Source organism: Onychomys torridus, chromosome 21 (genome assembly GCF_903995425.1).
Source record: "Onychomys torridus chromosome 21, mOncTor1.1, whole genome shotgun sequence".
NCBI classification, from domain to species: Eukaryota; Metazoa; Chordata; class Mammalia; order Rodentia; family Cricetidae; genus Onychomys; species Onychomys torridus.
Genome location: NC_050463.1, coordinates 35,594,061 through 35,620,950, shown reverse-complemented (window position 1 = coordinate 35,620,950; position 26,890 = coordinate 35,594,061). Strand labels below are relative to the sequence as shown.

The window sequence follows — 26,890 nt, the reverse complement described above, 5'->3', positions numbered from 1 at the left end:
AACCCAAGACAAAGGTAGAAAGGGATCCATTCAGCAAATCTAAAACTTCTTCCTGCCTGGACTCTTCACAAGGACTCCTGTGGCCTCAGCATTATCCAGAGCAGCAGAGACTCTGGCCAGATAGACCCCTGCACCTAGCTTTCTTTCCGTGTTTTCCAAACCCTTCCACCTCCATCCTGTCACATCACGCTTCTTCTAGAAGCTCATCTGTGTTTCCAGAGAGATAATGAACCAGGAGTATGAGGTACAGGCATCTTAAGAGCCTTCCACTTTTTTAATTACCCAGAATTTCCAAATTTCTTCAGTAATTAAAGCTGAAATGAGCCAAAAAATAAGTCTTAAAATAAGCACGGTTCCCATTTTGATTGGGGTATAATGTTGTAGAATCCCAGAGATCTATCCGGCCACAACCTCCGCTACTCTAAAAGAGCTGAGGCTTAGGGGAGATACTAAACATAGCTGTGCAACCCTTTCTCTGAGTGAGGTCATAAAAACGGACGTGAGAGAACGATATAATATACATGCCTTCTGGTTCTCCACTGTCATGTCAGAAATAGGCCTAGAAGTGGAGGGAAAACGCTGGCATCTGAGTGTAGAGACTTTCTGAGGTGCTAATATTAAAAAGTAAATCATCCTTCTAGAAGCATTGTCTCCTATTCACAGCTGTGAATTAATGCCCTAGATAGGGACTAGATGGGACCAAGCCAGGGATGGCCCAGTGACCTTGATTTGATTACCACAGCGTCATAACTCCAGAAAGTTCATTAAATTCTGGTAAATCTTCTTAGGCAAGCTAGTGAGTTAAAAACTAGTCCAGAGTCAGATGATACCTCATCTACCCTGTGAAAATCTATTACCAATAGCTTGGAAAGAGAAAAAGACCACACCTAGACAGATGGACAAGAAATCAAGCTACAGTACTAACTTGAAGCTCTGAACTGCTAAGATCTACATTCCTGTGTTCTCTTTAACTTCTTCAGTTTACGGCAGCAGGACAATATACAAAGATGAATTAAATGAAAATTTTACTACTAAGAATAGTAAGCCTGAAAGGAGCTGTGAGATGAACAGTTATGAAGAGCTGCATGTATCAACAGAATTCCCCATCTAATGACTGTGGGACGACTGCACAGACCCTTGTGAGTGTTAAGTGGTACAAGGTAACTGTCGAATGAAGACTTCACTGTCCTATTGTTCTTTTTAAAAGAACGCATATATGGGGCTGGAGAGATGGCTCAGAGGTTAAGAGCACTGACTGCTCTTCCAGAGGTCCTGAATTCAATTCCCAGCGACCACATTATGGCTTATAACCATCAGTAATGAGATCTGGTGCCCTCTTCTGGCCTGCAGTCATACATGCTGTATACATAATAAATAAGTAAATCTTAAAAAAAATGCATATATGTATGTGCTCATGCCTACATGTATATGTGTGTGTTCACACCTGTATGCATGTGTGCTCATGCATGTGTGTGCTCAGGTGCTCATGCCTATATGTGTGCATGTAGGAGCCAGGTGACTTTAGGCATCATTCTCAAAAACCCTGACCACCTTTTTCAATCCAGTGCCTTTCATTGGCCTGGAATTCACTAATTAGGCTAGACTGGCTGGCCAGTGAGTTGGAACTTCATGCCATCACCATATTTTTACATGAGTTCTGGGGATCACGCTTGCAAGGCAAGCCCTTTACTGACTGAGCCCCCCACCTCCATATTATTCTATTGTCTCTGGCTAGGAGAACATGGATAGAGGGTACCTGGAATAAATTATAGTAAAACTTTGTTTAACTGTCTGAACCTATGACTAGATATAGGAGGAATCCAGGAGGAGGAACCCTGTGTGGATCTGCACTGCATCCAGAAGCTGTTATCCACAACATGTCCTGGCACTGGTCACTTTGGAGCCACCAAGGAAGGCTCGGTAGGGGATGGGCTTCTTCCCCCGCAGTGTCTGCTAGCTCCTCCACGGTGTAGCTCATCTGCTCTTTACTAGGGCAGAGAAAGACTGGCTCATTAATATCTGTTTACTAATTATACTCATTTCTGACATGACAGAACTTGGGAGAAACAAAGGATTTTACTGACAAAAGACAAGAAACAAAAGCCAAACAAGCCACACATGGTTTCTAGGGGAAAGCCTGTGCTTCAGATGTCCCCACCTTGTCCCAACCCCAGCTCTGCTCTACATGGAGATGGTCGGTCAGCCGGTCGGTCAGTCGGTCAGTGCATCTCAGTATCATAAAGATAACTGCAGCAGTAGCAGCGGCAGCAGTACATGATAGTCTTTTCAGAGAGTAAGATCACTTCATGTTTTAAATGATGTTTCAGGGAACACACAGACTTACTAGAGAGATAGGGAGCTAACGAGAGTTTATTATGTGCAATGTGCAAGACAGATGCAATTCCAGCTGCCTTGTTTATTTAATGCCATGATTATCTATGAGGTAAACATCGTTTTTTTTACAAAAGGAGAAACTGAGGTTTAGAAAAATAAATGGTCTATTAATGAAGTTCCCTCAGAGAGTAAATGAAAGACCAAGTATCCAATCTAGGTCTGACTCCTATGTCCTTAGCTTTCACAAATAGGCCATAAAATTAGTTAATGAAAACTCAATATCTAAAAGGAGAAATGGGAATTTATAAAATTTAGAATCTGATTAGTATCTAGAAATAATCCTTTAATTCCCCTTAAAAGCAATGTGCAACAAAGCTAGATTTTTTTTTTTCTTTTTTTAGGCAGGATCTCTCTGTGTAGCCCTGGCTGTCCTGGAACTCACTCTGTAGACCAGGCTGACCTTGAACTCACAGAGACCTGCCTCTGCCTCCTGAGTGCTGGGACTAAAGGCGCGCGCCACCATGGCCTGGCAGAATTTTGACAGTAATACAGTACAACACATTCAGCAGTTATATTAATTACCTTGCAGCCTCGTCTTCTAGTTTCTTTTTCTGTATTTGCTCTAATCTTTTTCTTTCAATTTCCTTCAATTTGTCACGTTTGATTTTATGAAGTTGTTCGAGGGCTAACTGCTGTGTATTATAGCTTTCTCTCAGTTCCTAAGGATAAAATATAAATAAATCAATACTTAAATATTTTAATCATATTTAATAATATGTATCGTCTACATTAAAAATTCTAAGACACGTTGTACATATAATTAAATTTAAAAGATTTAAAGGTTTTTCTTTTTTGAGCTGAGGATCAAACCCAGGGCCTTGCGCTTGCTAGGCAAGCACTCTACCACTGAGCTAAAGCCCCAACCCAAGATTTAAAGGTTTAAAAAATATCTATTGAAACAATATAAAAATTTTAATACAATAAGTACTTCATGCATCTACTAAGACAAATACATGCTATATTCACCTATTTCTACATCAATTCATCTATAAAGGACAAAGAATATTTAATAAACCAATTATTTGAAGTGCTATTTTCAATAGAAAATGAAACTAATTAAAATGTGGAAAACAATTTGCTTGTAATAACATTTAAAGAAAAATTCTGTAAAGTGTGTGTGTGTGTGTGTGTGTGCCAAAGGTCAAGGTCAAAGGTCAACCTTGAGTGTCATTCCTCAGGTACCAAAATCCTTGTGTTTTGAGACAGACTCTCTCAATGGCCTGAAACTTGCCTAGTACTCTGGGCTGGCCAGCTGGCCTCAGGGATCTGTCTGTGTCCACCTTCCCAGTGCTAGGTTCACAAGCACACACAATGGACTTTTTATGTGTGGTTTTGGCAGGTCTCGGTGTTCCTGGTATTTCCATTGAGAAGCAATCATTTACTCTTGGTCTAAATGATTACTGTACTGCATTTCCCAGCTCAGAATGACTGCTCAAAGGACATGAATAAGATCCAAGCTGGGTCAGAATCTTTTCTGGGGATACAGACATCTTAACGAGGTGTTATAAAGAGAAACTCTCTGGCTCATTACACTTAGATAAACTTAATCTGGCTCCTTTACTACCAGCTGAGACCAGGAGTTACATAAAACTGAGAGGTAAAGATAAGAGGCAGAGGACTAGGGAAGCTGATCTTCAACTCCACTGCTCAACGATGTAGGAACCACCTCTCAGCAGCTGTGCGGCCCACCCATTCAACCTGGGGCTCTCTCAATAGCTACCATCTTGAATTGGCTTTCTTTCTCTTGGAATCTACAGTAAACAAGAGTGTGGGGGGAAAGGCTGCGGGAAAGAAAAAAAACTGACATTAACCACCCAAACAACAAAACAAAACCGAGAAAGAGAAGGAAAAAACCTAAAATAATCACAAGATAAGGAAGGAGCTGGGCGATATTTGAATACATTTTAGTTTTTTTTAAAAAATGGATGGTGTCCCCTCACCCTCCTAGTTAAGCAGAGCAGCTGCCTCTGTGCAGGGCTGGGGGAGATGAGCCAAACTATATATTTTCAGAAACAAGTTTTGCCAGAGGTGAACTGACTGTACTGGAGGTCTGGCCTAAGGGCAGGGTGGTGACTGAGATCGTTATAGTAACAATATGAATGTTGTGCTCAGGTTAAGTCTCTCCCATGGTTTTATTTCTTATTTTTGCCTCTCAGTTCTACTGAAGAGCAAAGACCACATGACTACAAGAAGTGGGGGTGATTTAGTGTTAAGAAGCATGCCTCTAAGAGAAGTTCATCAAAGTTTAAGTAATGTTCTGTCATAACGACTCGCATTATCTCAGGAAAGGTTTACCGTTCCCTGATGTGTCTCACAAAACTGCTGGGAGGCTGAAATGAGTTAATCCAGGTAAAGTGCTTACAGTATTGCAGGCTGTAGAGTTAGACTCTCAATAATACCAGCTTTTGGTGGCGGGAGCCAGAACTAAGGAGAATACATTTTGAGGGAATGTGAAGAGCAATCAAATTAATGTCTGATTTCAGCCTGTGTAACATTAGCCCTCCAATTTATCCTTTAAGACTGAGCTGCAGTAACTTTCCAAGGAGGTTTTATTTCAAGTCTGGAGTCCTTGAAATAGGCCTTCTTCCAATGGCTGACTCAGGACAAAAGTCTATTAACTGGGACCTCTCCCAGCAAAGGCTGAGTAATTCTTGTAGTTTCAAGTTCTGTCAAGAACTAGAAGTTGAATATGATATAAAAACTACTCATTTACAAGTACGGGAACACTGTCAAGGAACCAGAGATGTCAGGAGCCTGGAGGGAGGAAGCCTGAGAGAGGTGAAGAACACCCACTGGACACCCTTCCAGGCACTCACCCATCTGAGAAGCTGCAAGAAAGCAGGCTATGGAGTTAACCAGAGCAACTACCTCTGTGAAGGGCCAGGGGACACAAGCTGGAATTCCTCCCGAAGAGGACACATTTTGAATGTCTATCATGAGCATCAAAGGATTAGGGAGCAAATAAGGGGCTCACGGTTCTGGAGAGCCATCATGGTATGGAGCATGAAGTAGACAAGCTGGTGCAGTAGCTGAGAACATACACCTGACCCACTAGTGTGAGAGCTAACTGGGAACGATCTAGGCTTCTGAAACCTCAAAGCCCACCCCTGAGACACTCCTCCTCCGATATGGCCACACCTCCTAATGCTTCCCAAACAGATCTACCAACTGAGGACCAAGCATTCAAACCTGTGAGCCTATGGGGGCCATCCTCATTCAATCCACCACAGAAGCACACCAGTCTCACTTTGAACCAGCTCAGTCAGTAACTGACTTAAGGTGATTCATCCCATTTTGTTTGCTAGAAGCAAAGAAAATTGCCTCTAGAAAAAAGATGACCTCATTTATCAAATTACAAGTGAATATCCAAATTATTTCTGCGATTTTTTTCATATAAAAAGCTTGGATAGAATTCAACAACAACAAAAAATTCTGAAGAATACCAGAAGTTGGTGTCATGCATCAAGAAATAAGGAAAAGGGCCGGAGAGACAGTTCAGCAGTTAAGGCTGCTCTTCCAGAAGACTTGGGTTTGATTCCCAGCACCTACACTGTAGCTCACAACCGTCTGTAACTCCAATCTCAGAGGATCTGACATTCTCTTCTGGCTTTTGCAGGCACTGGGCATGCACATGGTATACAGACATACAAGCAGACGAATGGATATAAATCAAGTCTGCAAACTGTAATCTCCAGGATACCTACTGCCAGAAAAGTGTAAGATGACATAGCTAGGTTAGAGAGGAGGAAGGAGGAAGGGAAGAAGTCCTACCCTCCCTGCAGGAACGACAGATGTTACAGGTTGCTAGGGGAGGGTGGGTGTGCCACTGTTGAGCTGCCATAGCTTAAGTAAATAACTCATGCTCAGGCAGAATCCTAACTAATGAAGTAAATTGTCAAACAATGAAGGAGGAGGACTTTTTAGGAAGGAGAGGGTGTTACGTGGGAGGGACTGTGCTCCAAGTATATTAAATATGTGAATGAAGCTTTGAAGGAAGAAAGGAGGGAGGGAGGGAAGGAAGGGGGAGGGAGGGAAGGAAGGAAATAAAACTATATGTCTAAAGAAGGGCAAGGTGGGAAAGAGAAATACAAAATAAGTGAGGCAAAATAAGTAACAGAAGAAAAAATGACATTTCACAGCCCCAATTTGTCAATAAGTCTATTAAACAGACCGACTACTCCATTTAAATGTAAGACTACCAAGAGAGCTATCTCCCCAGTTCTTCCCTGACTCCACTTTCCTTTCTTTCTTTTCTTTTTCTTTTTCTTTTTTTTTTCCGAGACAGGCTCTTACCATGTAGAGGCTGTATTCGAACTGGACTCAGAGGCACCGGTGGGCCAGGGTGGGCTGGACCCTGCAGTCCTCCTGCCTTAGCCTCCCAGTGCTGGGATTGCAGGCAGAAGAACTAGTCCTAAAGTGGGAAGCCTGCCTAGAGGAACACGCCGTGATCAATGGACCCGCCACATAATCTACAATGGTTTTCAATCTACTCGCACTAGAACAGCCTCCAATCTGTAAGTGCCAAGGCAACACAGTCAAAGAGACCAGGGCATAATCCAGTCACTCCAGTCTCTGTAACTGAGACAAGGCGGTCAGCAGCACAGCAGACCACTCTGCCCTCCCTGGGGCCAGTAGCTTGTCATTTGAGAGCATTTCTAAAGCTTCACAATTAGTTTTAGTAGACTTCAGAAGTCCGTGAACATAGCCAGGGACAAGATTAATGTTTATTTTTACTAGCTCCTATCTGAAATCCAACATTCCTATCAATGCCAGATGCAAGCAATGAACCACCATATTACTCACACTTATGACATTTTCATCAACAGAAACTGAAAATACTCATAATTATAGGTTACTTGCTATTATGACTTAAAAATGGTAATCTGCCACTAGATCTTATTTAATTCATAAACAGAATCACATATACTTGAACTCATATTTGGTAACGTTTAAATATATACACACACACACACACACACACACACACACACACACACACACGTATGTATGTTTATATTTAGCCGTGTTGGGGATCCCAGGCTAAACACATGCTAGGCAGGTTCTCTGGCACTGAGTTACACCCTCAGTCCCTCATTTAAATACTGTGAGATGGAACTAGAAAGGAGTCCACAGCATACACATATTTAAGACACTTTGCTTCAGAAACCAAAGTTCCTTCCCCGTGCCCTGCAGCAGTTCTTCAGGTCCACACTTCCTGTTATTGTAGCCCACCTTGAAGAGACATGTTCCAAAGGTATACCTGACCCACAAATCACCCCTTGACACTGGGGGGTACAACTAACAATTCTGGTGTTGGCAGATTCTTTTTCCTCTGTGGAAAAACACTTCCTCTCTTACTATTCCGCGTCGACAGCAGTAGCTTCTATCACAGAGGTATTTTAGAGATTCTGTGCAACTCTTCTCTAATAAGAACAACCGGAGTATTTGTATAGCACATGAGGGTCCACCCTGAGTCTGTCTGTGTGTGTGCATACTATTTCCCTGTCAGCTATTGATCACCTGGTCACTGATCCTCATTTATTCCTGTCTGAATTCTGCACTGATGATCCGATAAAAACTTAACAATGAGATCAGACCTTTCAAATGCTTCTTAATGGACCATTCCTACTATTACGCCTTGGGCTCTACTATGAACTGTTACTGGCCAAATATCCTATTCTTCACACAGATGCTCTCAAGCCTCTGAGCCTTTCTTAAACTTGGTACAGCCACTTCAAGGGGTCCTCAGCTTCTCGAGACCCCTCCTCTCTTGGCTTTCTCATTCTCCTTAATCAGCCCCTGCTCCTCTAAGATCCACTCATATCCAGTTCCCATTTCAGAGTTCATCTTTACCATAATTCTTGTGTTAAGATCTGTAACTCCCCGTCCCTTCTACCTTGGCCAATGTCTCCTAAGATCTCAAGCCTGCAAGAAGCCATGAACCTGCTATCTCTGTGCTCAAATCGAAGCAGCTGTGCATTAGTGGAGAAAGGTCATATAATTAGGCCTAGAGTCTTCAATTTAAACTCATTACCTGTGATGAAATAGGCATTTAACATTGCTCAACACATTGTTTTCTTTTCTCAAGCTCGTACTCACCTGCCCACACTAACCATTAGGACATTTCCTAATCCTCTGTCCATCCTCCTTTCCTAAAAACCTCATCTAGAACCCATCAGACTAGAACTCCTTATCTTCCATCTCAAAGTAAGTAAAACTTCTTGTATCTGTCTTTTCTTTTCTTTCTTTCTCTTTTTAAACCTAGAGTGATTATCCCATGCTCTCACCTACCCAGGGAAGTCTTTGTAATGATTCAATACATTCCAAGTCTTGGAGCTCCTAACTTCCTGCTTTCTACAACCAAATGTAACTGCATTGGTCTTTTGTTTGTTTGTTTGTTTATCAAGACAGGGTTTCTCTGTGTAACATTCCTGGCTGTCCTGGAACTTAGACTAGGTTGGGACTGCACTGATCTTTTCCCATATATTACTGGAAGAATTCTTTCTTCAACAATTACCTTTATTTACTTATTTATTTGACTTGTGTGTATGCAAACATAATAGATGCCACAGTGTACATGTGGAAGTCCAAGAATGTCTTGTTGGAACCAGTTCCCTTCCTCCACCACACAGGTCCTAGGGGTTGAATTTAGGTCATCAGGCTTGGTAGCAAGTGCCTTTTCCTGCTGATCTAGCCCTCCAGCCTGTGGAAGTTGTTGTTGCTGTTGTTGTTTCCTGAGACAGGGTTTCTCTGTGTAGTTTTGGTGAGTGTCCTGGATATCACTCTGTAGTCCAGGCTGGCCTTGAACTCACAGAGATCCACCTACCTCTGCCTCCCGAGTGCTGAGATTAAAGGCGTGCCACACTGCCTGGCTCTACTTTTTAAAGAAATCCTTTAATCTATGCTCTGGATTTTTTTCTTTTTCCTTATTTTCTCTTCTTTCTTTTTTTTTTGGGGGGGGGGTGTGTGAGTGTGTGCGTGTGCATGTGTGTGTGTGTGCTCGCTAGAGTTCAACACCATATGCCTTCCTCATTGTGCTCTGCCTCATTTTTAATAATATTTTTATTTATACAATGTATTGTGAGTGTATTCATCTCACTCCCTCAACTCCTCCCAAATCCTCTCCCACCTCCCTACCCACTCAGCTTCATATTCTCTTTCTCTTTTAAAAACAAACAAACCAACAAAACCATGGAGTCCGGTTTGTGTTGGCTGACTACTCCTGGAGCATGGGCCTGCTGCCCTGGTCTCTGGAGTATGGCTGATATAGCCGTCACCTTGTTTTTTGAGACAGGGTCTCTTACTGCCTAGTCTCCCTGGCACTGGGATTACAGGTGGGTGTGCCACATGTGGCTTTTTTACATAGGCCCTTTTCATGGCAAACACGTAATCCATTTCCTTAGCCCCTGGATCTTTTTCTTAATCTACTTCTTCAGCGCCTGGGCTCTTCCAGTTATACTTATCTCTACTCAGCCTCCATCTGTCCCTCGCATGCTCTCTTTGTTGTCTCCTTCAGCCTCATGCTTTCTTACTCTCCAGAGTTGCTCATACGCATTTAATAGTCTTCGTTCCCTCCACTGCTGAGCCACAGCATCCAGCTTCTGCTTACTACTCAGCTGAAACGGTGCTTTCTGTGTGGTTTAGAGGAAGTCAATGGACGTCCTTAGCACTGTGCTGTGATCCCCCTGGATCATCTTACAGTGGTGACTACAAAGGCTTCTTTTCTTGCTTTCTGTAGCTACACTCAAGTTTCCTATCCACTGACTTACAGACTCACAGCCCTGTAATGTCCTAAGTAGCCTCTGATGAAAGTGTCAATAAGCAGTGAAAAACCAGAAGGCAGGAAGCAGAGGGAAGAAAGTAAAGCAAGACAGAATCATCGGCCAGCCTGTAGAGCTCCAAAGCTAATGGGAAGATCAGACAGTAGTCTATGAGTGAGTACAGTCCACAGATCTGCACCGACCTTGATTTCACAATGACGAAACTCACACTTGATTTTCACATGATCTGTAGCAAAGTTCTGAGACCAGATAACCTGGTCAGTCATGTTCTAATCAGTCATGCAGATCAGTCAACACCTGCGACCCGGCTACAGCCACTTCTGCACTCTGCCCTGCCTTTTCCACAGGAAGAGCTGAGTACGTGTAACTACTGTGAGACACACATTGTAGCACTGAAGAAGAAGTGCAAGAAGAATCTTCAAGGGCAGGCAAGTGGTTAATATAAATCACCTGTTTTTAAACTACATTAAAGGAGGACTTCACTGAATATTATTGTGAATAGTCTTATGTATTAGAAATGGCAAAGCACATAACTTACATGTATTTATTTTTACCTCAAGTGTGTGTTAGAATACAAGGCCTGGTAAGTAATGCTGCCCTTGTATTACTGGGTCTTTACATTTTTCCTTATGAAGAATTAGGATGCAGACACGAGCCTGCCCTAGATTGCAGGAAGGAGAAACTTGAGCAATAGCTTTCAGGGACATGGGTCATTTCCTCTCACATCCCCTTAGTTTCCCCTTGAATCACCCCACTAGTTAACCCAATCCACAGAGATAATGTAAGGGAACCAGTTGGATTCCTCATGAAGGAGGACACTATGGGTAGCCTTCCTGATTTCTGGCATTAAACTCAAACAGGCAATAAGACAGCAGAAGGATATCAGAGCAAACAGAAAGGGGAAAAAAAGGTTTTATTGTATATGTTATTCCAAATAAAGATAATCAGATAAAGGCAAAGAATAGTCCAGTTTAAAAAAGAAAACAGTAAAGTAACCAGAAAAAAAAAGGAAGCTAGATATTAGAAAATAACCTTAAGTAAGAGGAAGAGGTTGTTGAGACAGCTTAGCAGAGACAAAAGGCACTGAAGAACAGAGTCATCCATATTCCCACACTGTAAGATAAGGCAGATAAAAGGCCAGTTAAACTACAGACTTTAAAAATAATTTCAGGAAGATAACTTGACTGGCTTGTTTGACCATCAGTGACAAGCAACCATGTTTTAATTTTTCTAAAGGTATTTTTGTGTAAAGTACATTATCAGCATCATTCACCTCCATTTTCTGTCCTTAACTGAAGCCACCATGGTGTCTTGTCTTTATCATGTTGTTTATTCCATAGCTGTTGCTAATGTTACTCTAAATAAGTCAACAAGATAAAAACCGTATGAAGAAATAGCTTTCTTAAAGGATTACTATACAACACTGTATGCTTTCAGAACTTTATGCATTGTTAGCAAAGGATGAACTGAGACTACTCCCAAATTTGAGTGAAATACTGTTAGTCTGGATTTTAGCATTCCATTCACAGTTTCAGTATCCAACTAACATTATATTACCTCCATTCATATGGCTTCAGTATTCAATTACCATTGCCCCAAAAGAAAAACACACAATCTGCTGACTAAGGCAGCTGCTTTAAAATGCATGTTTGCCAATAAAAAGAACACACAGTCATCAAAACCCGGAAACTCTGGAAAAAAATATTTAATCTTATGATACAATATTTACTAAACTTTAGAGAACATTAAAAATAATACGATTCTAATAGATGAAATGATATAATCAATTATGAAAATGTAATACATTACAAGAAGCAATTACAAAGTCATGAAGATAATAGAAGAGAAATACCTTCAGTTGATTATTAAATGAATCCATTTCTGAGAGCTTAGATGCAGTTTCTTTTTCAAGAGCATCTAATTGTTCTTTAAGTCTTTGGCATAATTCTTCCTTTTCTAATGATTTTTTATGAAGTAAACTCATCCCTGAATCTGAAGTACAAAAGTATCAAGTCAGTTTACATTTGGGAGATGCTTCTGTCATTTCCTGTCTGCTCAAAATGATGTTAACTAGAGAAATACAAAGGGCATATAATAATACATAGGTGAATAGAAGAGACAATACCTTTTATTCCCAAACAATATCTTGTAAAGATCCTCGAAGGAAATGGATATAAATATTGGTTCTCTACTGAAAAGATCAGGACTCGAAAAACTACATTAGAAAGGGTGTTTGGGCCAGGTGGTGGTGGCGCACACCTTTAATCCCAGCATCGGGGAGGCAGAGGCAGGTGGATCTCTGTGAGATCCAGGAAAGGCACAAGCTACACAGAGAAACCCTGTCTCGAAAAACAAAAACAAAACAAAACAAAAAAAAAGGTGTTTGACCAAACACAACAGGCATGATACTACATACCTTATTAATAAAATGAGGTGACTATAAAACCATAACATAAAGTGTGACTCACAGTAAATACTCAGCTAACAAAATATACTGCTAAAGTAGCTTCATACTTAAAACGAACTCAAGAACAGAGGAATACTCACAGCCAGGACCCAATAAGCATTACTAACAGGACTATTTAATAATACATTTTAAAAGGTAAGAAGAGAGAGTTTCACTGTACATGATTTAAAAAAATTTACACAAGAATATAGGAACTAGGTATAAACATAGTGTTTTCCATTAAAATAAAATAGTAACATTACTATCTAAATACATATTCTAAAATTTTGTATTGTTAAGGTATAGAAATCAAGTATAGAATTTAAATAAAATTAAACACACAGAGTAAAAAGTTAAGTCCTCCTTCATCTAAAACCCTAACTTCTCCTTTTAAGCATTTGTACTTAGATATGTGTGTATTCACCAGACTTCTACTTAATAGGCTCACATTATCTACAGCATTCTATAGCACATATTTAGTTATTTATATTTTTGTTTCTTTTAATTTTGGCGATAGTGGAGATTGAATTAGGGCCTCATGCACACATGCTAGGTGAGCACTCTACCACCGAGCCACACACCCTATCTTCAGTTATTTTAAATTTAACAATATATCTTATTAATTAGGACATGCAGATCTCGTCCATTTCCACAGCAGTCTACATTATGGCTATTGTTTTAATATACTAATCCTTTTTATGGTGAAAAGTACCATTCTACTGTTTCTCTTAGTTCAACATTTTTAGATTTCACACATGAGCTCACACACATTTTACTTCCATACTTATTTTACTGAGTCTACAGCCTCCAGATTATCCATGTCACAAATGACACTGCTTTCCTCTTTTTTTTTTTTTTAGGTAGAATATTCCACTTTTTGTGTGTATGCATGTGCACACACACATTCTTCTCTATCTGCTTTCCTGTTGATGAATATGCTTCCACACTTGGCTATTGTGTAGGTATTGCAATGAACATGCAGTGCACATATATGATGGACATCTGCTTCCACACTTGTGCAGGCGCTACACTGAACATGGAGTGCACACGTATGTCAGACATCTGCTTCCACACTTGTGCAGGTGCTACACTGAACATGGAGTGCATATGTATATCAGACATCTGCTTCCACGCTTGTGCAGGTGCTACAGTGAACATGGAGTGCACACATATATCAGACATGTGCTTCCACACTTGTACAGGTGCTACAGTGAACATGGAGTGCACACATATGTCAGTCATCTGCTTCCACACTTGGCTATTGTGCAGGCACTACAGTGAACATGGAGTGTGCACACATTCCTTTGAGACAGTGACTTACTTCTTTCAGATCCACACTCAGATGTGGGTCATATGGTAGTTTAATTTTTAATGACTCAAGGATCTGCCTTAATGTTTTCTATCACATCTACTGATTTACATCCCCACCAATGGTGTGCCAGATTTTCCTCTCTCACCACCTCATATTTCTTATCCTTCTGATAACATCTATCCTAACAGGTCTGCAGGGCTAATTCCAGGATCTGCAGTGGTGATCACTCCTCAAATATCTAGAAGTCATCTTTATCTCTTCTTTGGGGAAAGCTTACTCAAGTCTTCTTCCCATTTTTAAGTTGGACCATATGGAGTTTTTCTGTTAGTTTTGGGGACTTTTCTGTATTGGGTTGTATGAATTCCTTATATATTTTAGATATCAAACCCCTATCAGATATGTAATTCACAGATATTTTTCTCTCTGTGGCCTGCTTTGCATCTTGGGTATCTCCTTGGCTGTGCAGAATTCTTTTAGTGGGCTACAGAATGACCTGTTTCAGGTTTCTTGAGCTTTTGATAATATATAAAAAAAGACTATTTCTATGACAATTTCCTGTTTCTATTTTTCTAGGTGGTGCTTTTTGTTAAACTGTTAATGGGGCTGAAGCGCTGGCTCAGTAGTTAAGAGTACCGGCTGCTCTTCCAGACCTCTGGAGTTTGGTTCCCAGCACTCACACAGTGGCTCACTGCTGTGACTTCAACTTCAGTGGATCCAATGCCCTTTTCTGGCCACTCAAGCACTGCACACATGTACTGCCCAGACACACATGAAGACAAATAAATAAATAAAATAACTTTCAAAAGTCCTGCTAAAACAGACAGACGCTGTGAAGGCGGAGGTGAGATGAAGAGGCAGGGGTGACCTGAGGGGAGTTAGGGAGGAGTGGGGGAAAGTGATTGAAGCACACTGTACGAAACTCAGAGAATTAATAAAAATAGTATGCTAAAATGGTGGCAAATCTCTTTATATCAAGGTACGTTTGTCTGTCCTCTTTCAGGAGCTTTACAGCTTGTATGTTATATTTAGGTTTTACTCTATCTTGGTTGTTGGTTTTGAGACAGGGTCTCACTTTTCAGTCCAGGTTGACACGGAATTAATTTGCTGTGCAGCCCAGGCTGGACTTAAATTCATGACAATCGGCTTGCCCCAGTCTACAAAGCTCTGGGACAGGCATGAGCTCCTATGCCCAAGCTTAGGTCTGTAATTCATTTTCAGTTGATTTTCATGTAGGGAAAACAAGGGTCAATTTCACCCTTTTGCATGTGCTTATCCATTTTCCCTATACTATTCCTGTATGAGATCATGCTTTACCATTATGCTTCACCACTGATTACTTGGTATCTTTGTCCAAATTGTGAGCGAAAAGCAACCTTTTCTTTCTTTAGTTACTTCTGGTCAGGTATCTGGTCACAACTATGAGATAAGTAGCTAATACAACTTATGATAATATTTTTCACATTATTTTGAAAAATTTAACTTACAGGCAAAATATCATTTTAGTGGAATAATGCCATTTTAAAATGACAATTATTCAGAAAGGAAACAAAACAAAACTTGAGAGACTTACCAGGTGTGTTATTGAGCTGCATGTTTTTAATTCTCTCATTTAGTAGTTGCTTCTCAGGTACCAGATAGATAAGCTTATTTTGATATTCCTTTAAAAAAGAAAATTAGAATCTGATTAAAATATGTCTAAGAATTTTTTGAAAAAATTTAAAACATGATTTAATCACTTTAAGACTCAATAGAAATACTACATGGCTGTAGTATAGAATTATATAGGATATAAAGAGAAATTATTTAATCAAATACTGATGAATGGCCAGCTGAAATTTAAAGGTAATAAAGAACGCCTTCATCAATGGAGCGTTTCTAGAGACTTCAACTTTTCTGCACTGTAATGGATGACAGCTGGCAAAGAATGAGAGGGGTCTCTGTGTCTAGACAACACATGTAAACAGGCCACGACACTCCATAATACATAAGTATGTGTCACAGAGCGACCAAGGTCTTGGGGAGAAGCGGGGAAGCAGTTTTAAACCACGGAAGAAATGGCCCTGCTGTGACAAGGGGAAGACCAATTACCCATCCTTGCAGTAAAGAGGTTATGTGAGAAGACTCTCCAGGTGGAGAATACTTATAGTGTCCCTATTTTCAAACAGCAATAATTGAACCAGACTCCACTTCACAAGCAAAGAAATACCAGGTCTCTGAGAGAAACATTTAATATTTTCTCACCACAGTTCTGAAAAGAGTAACTTCAACTCAGAATTTCCTAAACCTAATAGTAACAACTTCATTGTAATGCATGATACGGTGTAAATACGGGTGTCCTGCCATAATTCCAGGACTGACACATGACTCCCAACACTATAGTGGTAAGGGTAAGGCTGTAGGAAGTGATCGAACCATGAGGACGTTCCCTCACTACAGGGATTAGTGTCCCGCCTTGCTCACTGGCCATGTGAGAGTACAGCAAGAAGATGCTACTTTTGTGGTAGTGTAGATCCATGTCAGGTAGTACTAGTGCCTTGATCTGCAAATGGACTAAACAGCACAGAAAGAGAATTTTTATTGAAGTTCAGAGTGAAGTGTGTTTCTACATGAATTTAAGCAGAACCTAGCTCACATCTAGCTATGGACTTCCTGATCTTTTCTATCACAGTCTGCCAGAAAGCCAGGGGCTCCCGACTCACTGACTGACTATCTACAGGAAGACTGCTGATGACCCCATGTGTCGAAGGTCCATTCAGCTGCAAAACACTTACCTGAAGTTCGTGTTGAAGTTGTTTGATTTCCATAATTTCCAGGTCACACTGCTTATCCAAAACTTCTAGCTCAGTTTTTTGTGTTTGCTTTCTGATTCGGACATCCTGAAGTCTGCCTGAAATCTGCTGATGTTTTCCATTCTATAGGAAAATCATAGGCATATATATGGTAAAAAAAAAATCCTATAGGAAGATCAAATGCAGTAAAAATAAGAGAAAAATACTTTTACTTAGTTAAATTTCAAATGACACTTAGGAGTCACAGTCAGTCTCAGAAAAATGTCTATAATCCATTGGGGTCCATTTTACATATTTATATGAAGAATTATTAGCAAGAAACAAATCATTCTCAGAGAGCAAGATCCCATATGCTATGTGAAAAAGCACAAATACAACACACTAAATTTTTTCTGAATTACGTATTTATAACTACCATAAACAATCTCAAAGTATATTTAATTTTTTCTTTAAATGTTCTCTAGCTTCTATTTCTTCCTTCAATGTTTTTTCTAATCTCCTTTAGTTAAAAAATGTCCAGAAGGAACTTTTGGGTTTCAGTCCTTTTCTCCTACACTAATCCTCTTTTCCTTATGCACAGAGTACCCCGTTCTTCCCTTCCTGGGGAGGGAAGAACAGAGTAGACCTTCTCAATAAGGTCTAAGATGGAGGGTGAGGTGGGGTGTAAGGGTGAACTGTCACCTCACCCCCAGCCATTTGTCTAATATTTAGAGAAACACACTCTAAGAAGGCAATTAGGGTCAAAAAAGGTCTTTGGAGTGGGCCCTAATCCAATCTACCTAGTGTCGTTGTGAGGAGAACAGACAGACAGACAATGCACCAGAAATGCCCGTGCACAGAGAAAAATGTGTGAGGACGGAGGGTAGCCTCACCGGGAACCGAACCCCTGACTTCTGGCCTCCGGAACTGTGACAATTTCTGCTGTTTAGTCTTCTCAGCCTGTGGTATTTTGTTATTATAGCTCTAGCAATAATACATGAGGTGGGGAAAACTGAGTTATCACTGATGAAAGTTTGACTAGATAGCATGTCTTATATTTGAAAAATACACACTAAAAGGAATGTTACATAAACTCTAGAGCTTATTTTATCTTTAACATGTGTAAGAGCAGATTGAACCTCTCCAAATACTGACCCATGTTATTGCGCTGGTGTGTTACCCTAAACCTTAAAGGAAAAACAGGCAATGTTAAGGTCTTTTCTTTTCTTTTCTGTTTTGGTTTTTCAAGACAGGGTTTTCTCTGTGTAGCTTTGCACCTTTCCTGGAACTCACTCTGTAGCCCAGGCGGGCCTCGAACTCACAGAGATCTGCCTGCCTCTGCCTCCCGAGTGCTGGGACTAAAGGCGTGCGCCACCACCGCCCGGCGTCTTTTCTTATATTAAATTATTTTTATATTTTTTTTATTTTGTGTGTATATGTGTGGGTGTGCACAGAGCTCAGAGAACAATTTGTGGGAGTCAGTTATCTCTTTGCACTACATGGGTCTTGGAGATTGACCTCAGCTTGCCAGGCGTGGCAGCAAGTGTCTTTATCTGGTCAGTCCAATCTTCTCCCATTTCTAAAAAAAACCACACAATCAAGATGATGGTTCTGATAGATACACACATAGCACCCAGAAGCTAAATGTTTAAGATCTCTGTTGTAGCACTAAGGCATGATTAATAATTATGGTTTGTATACAAAGTAATTTAAAGCCATAAAATATCATCTTTCTGACTAAAGATATCATGATGTTTTGTATTATTTAGCTATTGTTGTTTATTATTATTATTATTATTATTATTATTATTATTATTATTAATTTTTTACAAGATAGGATTTCTCTGTGTAGTGTTGGCTGTCCTGGAACTCGCCATGTAGACCAGGATGGTCTCAAACTCACAGATTCACCTGCCTCTACCTCCCAAGTGCTGGGCTTAAAGGCGTGTACCACCATCACCTAGCATATTTTATTTTTAAAAGTTATTTCAGCGTTGGGGATTTAGCTCAGTGGTAGAGCGTTTGCCTAGCAAGCACAAGGCCCTGGGTTCGATCCTCAGCTCAAAAAAAAAAAAAAAAAAGTTATTTCAATGCAATTCAAGCCAACAAAAAATATTAAGCAATATTTAGATTAAGACGATTTCCAATTGGTTCTAGATTATAGGTAAGCATTCATCATGCAAACTTGTCATTCTAGCAAGGCTAGGCTTATGGGATTCTATCTTTTTATCTTCTCCGCTTGCATTTCAGAGTACTTCACCCTCCAGCATTGGATGTGTACAAGTCAGTTAAGTAGAGTGACTAATGTCAGTTAAAAACGAGTTTTTCAAACTTCGAGGTATGGGGTGAGATCATGAGGGCAAGCAGCTTGGTTGTTTTCCCCCTTAAGCAATCGGCCCCTTGTAATTCACGCAAACCCTGGACGGTAAGCCTGCAGCACTGTTCAGACAACGTCCCGGTAAGCCTCGGCCATACCACTGCTTCCAGCTCCAGGTGGAGGCTCTTCTTCTTCGAGTTCAGCCTGACGATCTCCTCCTGTTCCCTGTTCTTCTGATTGAGAAGCTCCTGCCGACGGATTCTTTCCCATTCTAAACGACGCTGTCTTTCAAGCTCCTGTTTTGCTGCCTAAAAACACCAAATTATTGTTAACTTTTAAATTTAAAGAAATTTGCACCATTCAAAACCTTTAGGACTGAGTGGCCATAGTGCCCAGGGGCAGGTGAGGAACTTCGTTTTCTCAATGGGCCTACGAGACCCTAAGAGTGGCTTTTATTCATCACTTTTCACTACTTCACAGACCATCTTTGGTTATAGTCATCCTTCTTTTAATAAGCTAAACGATGGCTTCCTAAGTATAAAAAGCAAGAGAAATAATTATGCTTTTGTTCTGGGATCAGAGGAGAAACAGTTCCATTCATAATTTTTCAAAGCACTGTAATTTACTGTGTTCCGTTCCTGGCCCGTTACCACACAGCCAGTGTTTCCTGGACCTCTACTAGGGCCTGCTTCTGGATTCCTCTCTCTGCAGCCTCACCTCCCGGGGCCTCACGTCTTCAGACTGACTCCGAGGCCTAGGCTTGCCCTCCTCACCCAGTGACCTGCTGTCAAATTAACTGTGGCCATCGCTGAGCTCAGCTGCGCACTCAGTCCTCCCCTGCTTCGGCCTCTCTTGCACACACTAAGGTTTCCACAGACCTCTGCCAGGAAGCCAGCCCTTCGCCCCACATACAAGGTCCAGGGAAGGAGAACTGAGTTTTGCACGGGGTGGAGAGACCCGACACAGATGGGAGGCAGGAAAAAGTGAAAAGGTCAGCTATTCCTCGCGGATGAAAGGCGCTCAGTCATCCAGTCAGTGACGTCCGTAGGGAAGAACTTGAAAACTACCTCCCGTCTTTCTATCTCTTTTCTCCTCTCTTCCTCCCGCTGCCTCTCCAGTTCTCTCTGTTTCTCCAAGCGTTTCTCCAGTTCCAGCTGCTTCTTCCACTCCTGTTCTTGAGCTTCTCTCTGTTTGCGCTCCCACTCTTCCTTCTCTTTCTGGGCTTTCCGCTCCGCCTCCCTCTGCTGCTGCTCCAGCAGGGCTTGGCGTCGCTTCTCCAGCTCCATGTTTCCACGCTCATAGTTGGCTTTGCGTTTGTCCTCAAAAGTAACTAGAAGGAAGGAGCAAGGGGGAGGAAGAGAGAGAGAGAGAGAGAGAGAGAGAGAGAGAGAGAGAGAGAGAGAGAGATAAATGGAGACTGTATGCTTTCCTCCACAACCTACAGAACCTCTTGTCTGGTTCAATCCACTCTGGTCTAGGAGTCATCTGGGTGCTCTTACTCTCAATTAAATCCACAATTGTCTATGCTTGAACTTATTCAAGCATACTTTGACTATCCAAGCCAGTAAGAATAATTGGTTTACCTTTTCTCAGTGCCTTCTTAAGTAGCCAAGGTTGTGTTCTATCTGCTGTATGTCGTTCACTTTTTGAAGAAGGCAGTTTTCTGGTTTGGTGTGCTTTGCCATGCTGGGGAATCAAACTCGGCCTTGCATGCGCTGGCCACACATTCTATTACTGCGCTATAACCCCAGTCTTCACAAACTTTTTTTTTGGAGCTGAGGACTGAACCCAGGGCCTACCACTCTACAACCCAGGGCCTACCACTGAGCTAAGTCCTCAACCCCACAAACCTTTAAAATAATTTAAAATAATCATGGATACACCCTTTCAAGGAACATTTACAACTTTTTTAAAAGCTAAAGAGTTTATTACAAAGCTCCATCTGATTTCATCTCCCTAATGTGGAAAAACACTGATTTTCCAAACATACACACTTTCCCTCTTCCTTCATCATTTTCAGTTTTACTCTTTGTTAAGACATAGTTCAGTGACAGAAATGCTTGGCTTGTTCACTTAAGTCCATGGATTCAATCCCCAGTAATACACACACACACACACACACACACACACACACACACACACACACACACATTCTACCCATTAATTTTTCATATAACATATAATTTGTAAGTCTATAAACACTAAAATTTATTTGTACTTCAAAATAAAATTTAAAGTAAATACAACTAATTTTAATTTTAAAATAAACAAATTAATTAAAAGTATAAAATTAACACCTGGCAATTTCTTCTGAGGTTCTTCTTCTTGTGTTTTCTGATATGAAGGCAGAGTTCCATTAATGGAATCAATTTGCTTTCCCCCCCTAAGAAAAGCAAACAACAAAAAACATCACACAGTCTGAGACTTTTCAGACTAAAAAATACAGGTTACCAACAGTAATCTTATATTTAAATATATTTCAGTATTCAAAAATATTCGGGTTGGGGATTTAGCTCAGTGGTAGAGCACTTGCCTAGCAAGAGTAAGGCCCTGGGTTCTATCCTCAGCTCACACACACAAAAAAAAGTCTGCCAGGCAGTGGTGGCACACATCTTTAATCCCAGCACTCGGGAGGCAGAGGCAGGCGGATCTCTGTGAGTTCTAGGCCAGCCTGGGCTACCAAGTGAGTTCCGGGAAAGGCGCAAAGCTACACAGAGAAACCCTGTCTCGAAAAACCAAACCAAACCAAACCAAAACAAAAAAAATTCAACAAGTTAATATTTAAAATACAGTACTAAGAATAATTAATCAGTCTGGCCTGTAGTTATGATGTACAAAGTACCTGGATATTAGAATCCCCTAATTGCTATTCTTGGGCAGTTTTTCTCATCTCTTCGGTTAAACTGATACGTTTCTTCTCTCTAACATGGTGAGAACAACTCCTGTTATCTACTCCTTCCTAGCATGACGCACTGAATATGAAAATCAAAGAGTAAATATTCATCTCTCCTCCAAACTACAGCACAGCTTCTGAGGAAAGAATCACTCCTAAGTGATGGAGACCCAGTCTGCAGCTCCAGAGGCTGACCTGAAGGACGGAGGGACGAGTTCAGGAGGTAAGGTCAGTGGAAGCGGCTGTCCAGCCTTGGCCATGTCCGTGAGGTGCATCGCTAGGATAAACTCTTCGGCTCTCAACTGTCCATCACCATCAATGTCAGCCAGGGTCCTGCAGGAAATGGGACAACTCACCGTGTACAAAGCTCACCGGGTTTTTACTAACTTCAGAGTATAGCTTTTATTTTCATGAGCGATAATAATGACAGCACAAATGCTAGGCTAATATGTTTTAGCAGCATATAAATAAACCTACAGAAAAATGAGTCAGTTTTCACCTTACTTTTCATAGCCCCAGAGAGAGGGAAGACACTGACTCATTACGGCAACTGCCCATTCTGAGAAGGCGGCTTATCATATGTCATGTTCAATTCACTATATTAAAAATGATTGCAACGTAAGTCATTATATAAAAGAAAACGACAGTGTCACATAAAATACAGGTTAAGTTCTCAAGAACGTATGCTTCCCAGGGACTATTAACTTTCAAATGCCCACTTTTATGGAGCATGCTTGAGTTATAAATTTCCACAGAAACAATCACTTTTCTGTTTGTGTTTTCCGAAACGATCTTCCAGAAGGATTTCTGATAATAGATAATCTATAACTGAAATCATCAATGGACAGACTCACCAGATAGTAGCCAGCTGAGTTTGGGACAGATTTGACTGAAGAAGGGCATTTCTAGCTTGAAAGCCTGATTGAGAGAGGAAACCAGGAAGAGAGACTACTTTAGCCTCTTGGACGCCATGCAGAAATGCTGCTGCTTTCTTGGAACACTGACTGACAGAATGTTTGTACCAGGGCCCAGGCACTGCACATTCCGGAGTAATCAAACACAGTACTGCTCCAGAGAGTTCAGAGTCTGGGATTAGTGAGGTTGGGGTGCTCCTCCATGTTCTTCTAGCAAGACAGTGCTCCGCACAGCTCTGAGAGCAAGGGTCAAGCCACTGGCGTGGAGATGAGACCTCCCCCACACCTCTCCCGGCATGCTGTCCTCCTGCCCCTCTGTCTTCACTGTCTCTCCTCCTACCTGATCTCTAACGGCTGTCATTGCCCCCTGGGACTCCTGAGCATCTGAAGCCTGATGACCTCTACATGCACATCGCAGCCCAAACCTCACCTCTTTATTTATACGTGTAGAGCCAACCAAAAACCTACATGTATGTTCCACAGGCAACTAAAAAAAGGGATGTCTCAAACTTCTCTGCCCCCATCACGCCCTCTCCCAGTTCCCACTCCAAACCGCTCTCTCTTCTCTATGAACTGCAATGCTGTCCATGCCAGGACTCAAGACAGACATCAGTCTTTCCTGACCCTCTTTCCTTGATCATCACTCACTTTGTCAGACCTAAGTTATCTGCTGAGAGGAGAGGGAATGTGATTGCTAGGAGGAAGGACACACTTGCCTATTCTACTGTGCATGGCCGCTTCGCCATCGAAGTGGACATGATATTCTAAAGTGAACTCCGATGGTCCACAGACACATGTGAGTTAGAGCGCAGACAGTGAGCAACGAAAGGGCGAGAAACAGCACTGCCTCTCAGGGAGCCAAGGCTAATGGCTGCCCTACCGCACCCTGTGGTCGGGGCTTTCATTCACTTCAAAGCTACAAGATGAAGCCTGCCCTTCCTGAGAGATGCTTCTCCAAAAGGTGGGATGTACACCCTTGTACTTAACTTGGCATAAGAATGTGAGGGAAGCAATCAAATTGAATCCATCTTTCAATAATTATACACTTCTAATATTCTTATGCATGAAATGTCTTCTAAATGTCTTGAATGTTAGAACTTTAGATGAGACACAAAGCACCAATTCAAGTAATAGTTTCTCAAAAAGTTTCCATAAAAGACTAACAGTCTCCCGCGCACTCTGCTCCAGTTACCTGAGAGGTATCCGCTCATGCTTTTGTCTAGACTATTAAACTTTTGCCGGTACTTTAATCTTGAAGGCTGAGGAACCGCCCACTCTGAGGTCCCGGTCTTGGGCGAGTTCCCTGAGAGGGAAGCAGTTGAGGAAGTCGAGCTATAATGAAATGGATTTAAGACTTTATGTTACCGAATAAAATACATTTAATTAAACTATATAAGACAAAGACATTAAGAATCATTCCTCATATAATATAATGGCAACAGATACCTACAGCTCCATCTGTTAAGAACCTATAATTCCAGACATTTTACTGTCCAGGGCCTTTAAAAATGCCATTTCCTATCTTCCAAACACACTTAAAAGATATTATTGTCGGGTTGGGGATTTAGCTCAGTGGTAGAGCGCTTGCCTAGCAAGTGCAAGGCACTGGGTTCGATCCTCAGCTCAAAAAAAAAAAACATTATTGTCTGCATTTCTTACTTTGTTATTATGGTTCAATATAACTATTGTGGTGGTATTGTGTTCCCCAAAATATTGTGCACCCTAGTAAATTTATCTGGGGTCAGAGAACAGCCACTAGATACAGAGGCTAGAAAATGGTGGCATTCACGCCTTTAATTCTAGTATTCCAGAGACAGAACTCCCTCTGGATCTCTGTGAGTTCAAGGCCACATTGGAAACAGCCAGGCATGGTGACACACGTGAGCCTTTAATCCCAGAAATCCAGCCTTTAATCCCAGGGAGTGATGGTAGAAAACAGAAAGGTATATAAGGTGTGAAGACCAGAAACTAGCAGCATTTGGCTGGTTAAGCTTTTAGGCTTTGAGCAGCAGTTCAGCTGAGATTCATTCTGGATGAGGACTGAGAGGCTTCCAGTCTGAGGAAACAAGATCAGCTGAGGAACTGGCAAGGTAAGGAAGCTGTGGCTTGTTCTGCTTCTCTGATCCTCCAGCATTCACCCCAATAACTGGCCTCAGGTTTGATTTTATTAATTAGACCTTTTAAGATCCCTGCTACAAACTATGGTTCAATGATGTTAAGAAAAAAATTAAGTCACAAAAGTCAATGATTAAGCTACAAGACAATATTTTTCTGGTGAAATGTAGCTCTTTGTAACTGTTTTGAAGAGAACTATGATGACTTCTATGGCAGGTAATAAACAATACTTGTGCTTTCTAAATTTAAAAAATACCACCTCAGTCAGGTGTGGTGGCACACACCTTTAGTCCCAGCACTCAGGAGGCAGCGGCAGGCAGATCTTTGAGTTTGAGGCCAGTTCTAGGCCACAGAGTGAGTTCCAGGACAGTCAGGGCTACACAGTGAGACTGTCTCAAAAAACAAGAAAACCAACAACAAAAGAAAAAACTTATCTTAAATATTTATACTTGTTCATTACAAAGAATAACCTAATCCACACTGAAAGCAGACAAAGTTCTATGCATTAAGTTTTCATACCTACTAGATCCTAAATCAATCAGAGACTGGGCCTTCTGGATACTAGCACCACCAAATCCTCCCATCATCAGACTGTAAGATGATGCATGAGGCAAAGCTGTGGGGGAAAAGAGAGAGACAGAAAGGAAAAGACCTGAACTAGCAATCCACAAACAAGGAAATCTCCGAACAGCAAATGTAACAGTTTAGTTTCTCCCTTCACATGTCTGGCTCACTAGACACTTACTTGAGGAAGAGTAAGGAATGGATAAAGGCTGAATGAGACTGGCCGTTCCATTGGGTAAGGATGATGTACTAACGGAAGGCACCAGGGGAGCAGGCATCATTAAGGGAGCAATACTGGTCCCTGAAGTTGCAGAAGACAAGGGTGTTGTTATAGGTGCAACTGGAGGCAAGGGCTGAGGAATGGACAGATTGGGCATGCTTCCCATCCCTAGAGATAAAAGAGAACACATTTCTCAATGGTACCACGTCAACTATAACATACACGCCCACCAGCAAGTCTCAGCACAAGAAGCAGCCCCAGTGTCTGTAGAAACACCATGGGCAATCGATCCTTCAAACACTCCCTGAAGCAGCTCTGACCCTGAAGAGGAGGAGATGAGCTGTTGCTCTGAATGTTAACCATCCACCACGCATGAGCGTCAAGTGAGCCCAGGCACCACTCACGTTCTCTTCTGTTACACTAAGACTAAGCAATCTTTGTCAACTAAAACTATGTCAAAGATAAAAAGTTTTATCTGCTGTATGGTTTTCTGTGTAAGGAAAACAGATCCAAAGCTACTAACTTACTAGACAACTATGCATGCTCAGTCCTCAAACAAAACAGATTCTAATTAGTAGGTGCTGTGGTAGACATGTTTATGTACATGTTTTATTGTCAAACATGCCACATATCTCACTTTTCCTCCAAGTTATATATCTACGAATTCAATCTTCAAAATAAGTGATGACTTTTATTTTCTTAACTGTGGAACACTAAATACAACATAAAAATATGGCCACACGGTGATTCGGTGTTTATCTCTACAGTTGAGTACAAAAGTGGAAGAATAAAGTGTTTTAAAATCTAGTATCCGGTGTAAAGGAATGCATTTCTTAACACAGAAACACCTTACTGAATGTTCCATTCAAAATGAGTGCCTTTCACATTTAATTATAAGAAATTGGCTAGTCAAAATTATATGGAAAGCATACCAACTGGTAATTTCTGAAGAGTGTGTAAATTAATTAGGACAAAGTCCACAATTTTTTTTGGCCTCAATTTAGCTGGCTAATTAACCTTTAAATTAAAGAAATTCTACTCATCTATGATTTTAAATTACCACATAAATTAAACCCCTTCAAGTGAGTTTAAATTTATTCAATCATCTTGTTTTATTTATTTAATATTAAGGACACATACTGTACCTATTTCTGAAGTACAGTGAA

At 41.1% G+C, this 26,890-nt stretch overlaps 1 protein-coding gene across 1 annotated transcript in view; it reads right to left on the bottom strand.

Annotated features, from left to right (window-relative positions):
* Positions 1-26,890, bottom strand: part of Itsn2 (intersectin 2) — a 103,903-nt gene that overhangs the window by 44,085 nt on the left and 32,928 nt on the right. Inside the window, exons 6-18 of the mRNA XM_036170334.1 lie at positions 25,686-25,892; positions 25,460-25,556; positions 24,018-24,157; positions 22,766-22,829; positions 22,107-22,244; positions 21,316-21,401; positions 20,086-20,348; positions 19,177-19,326; positions 16,705-16,845; positions 15,504-15,591; positions 12,028-12,167; positions 11,208-11,288; positions 2,917-3,053 (exon numbers count right to left, since the gene is read on the bottom strand). Coding sequence (XP_036026227.1) covers positions 2,917-3,053; positions 11,208-11,288; positions 12,028-12,167; positions 15,504-15,591; positions 16,705-16,845; positions 19,177-19,326; positions 20,086-20,348; positions 21,316-21,401; positions 22,107-22,244; positions 22,766-22,829; positions 24,018-24,157; positions 25,460-25,556; positions 25,686-25,892 — 1,732 coding nt within the window. The remainder of the gene's footprint in view (positions 1-2,916; positions 3,054-11,207; positions 11,289-12,027; positions 12,168-15,503; positions 15,592-16,704; positions 16,846-19,176; positions 19,327-20,085; positions 20,349-21,315; positions 21,402-22,106; positions 22,245-22,765; positions 22,830-24,017; positions 24,158-25,459; positions 25,557-25,685; positions 25,893-26,890) is intronic.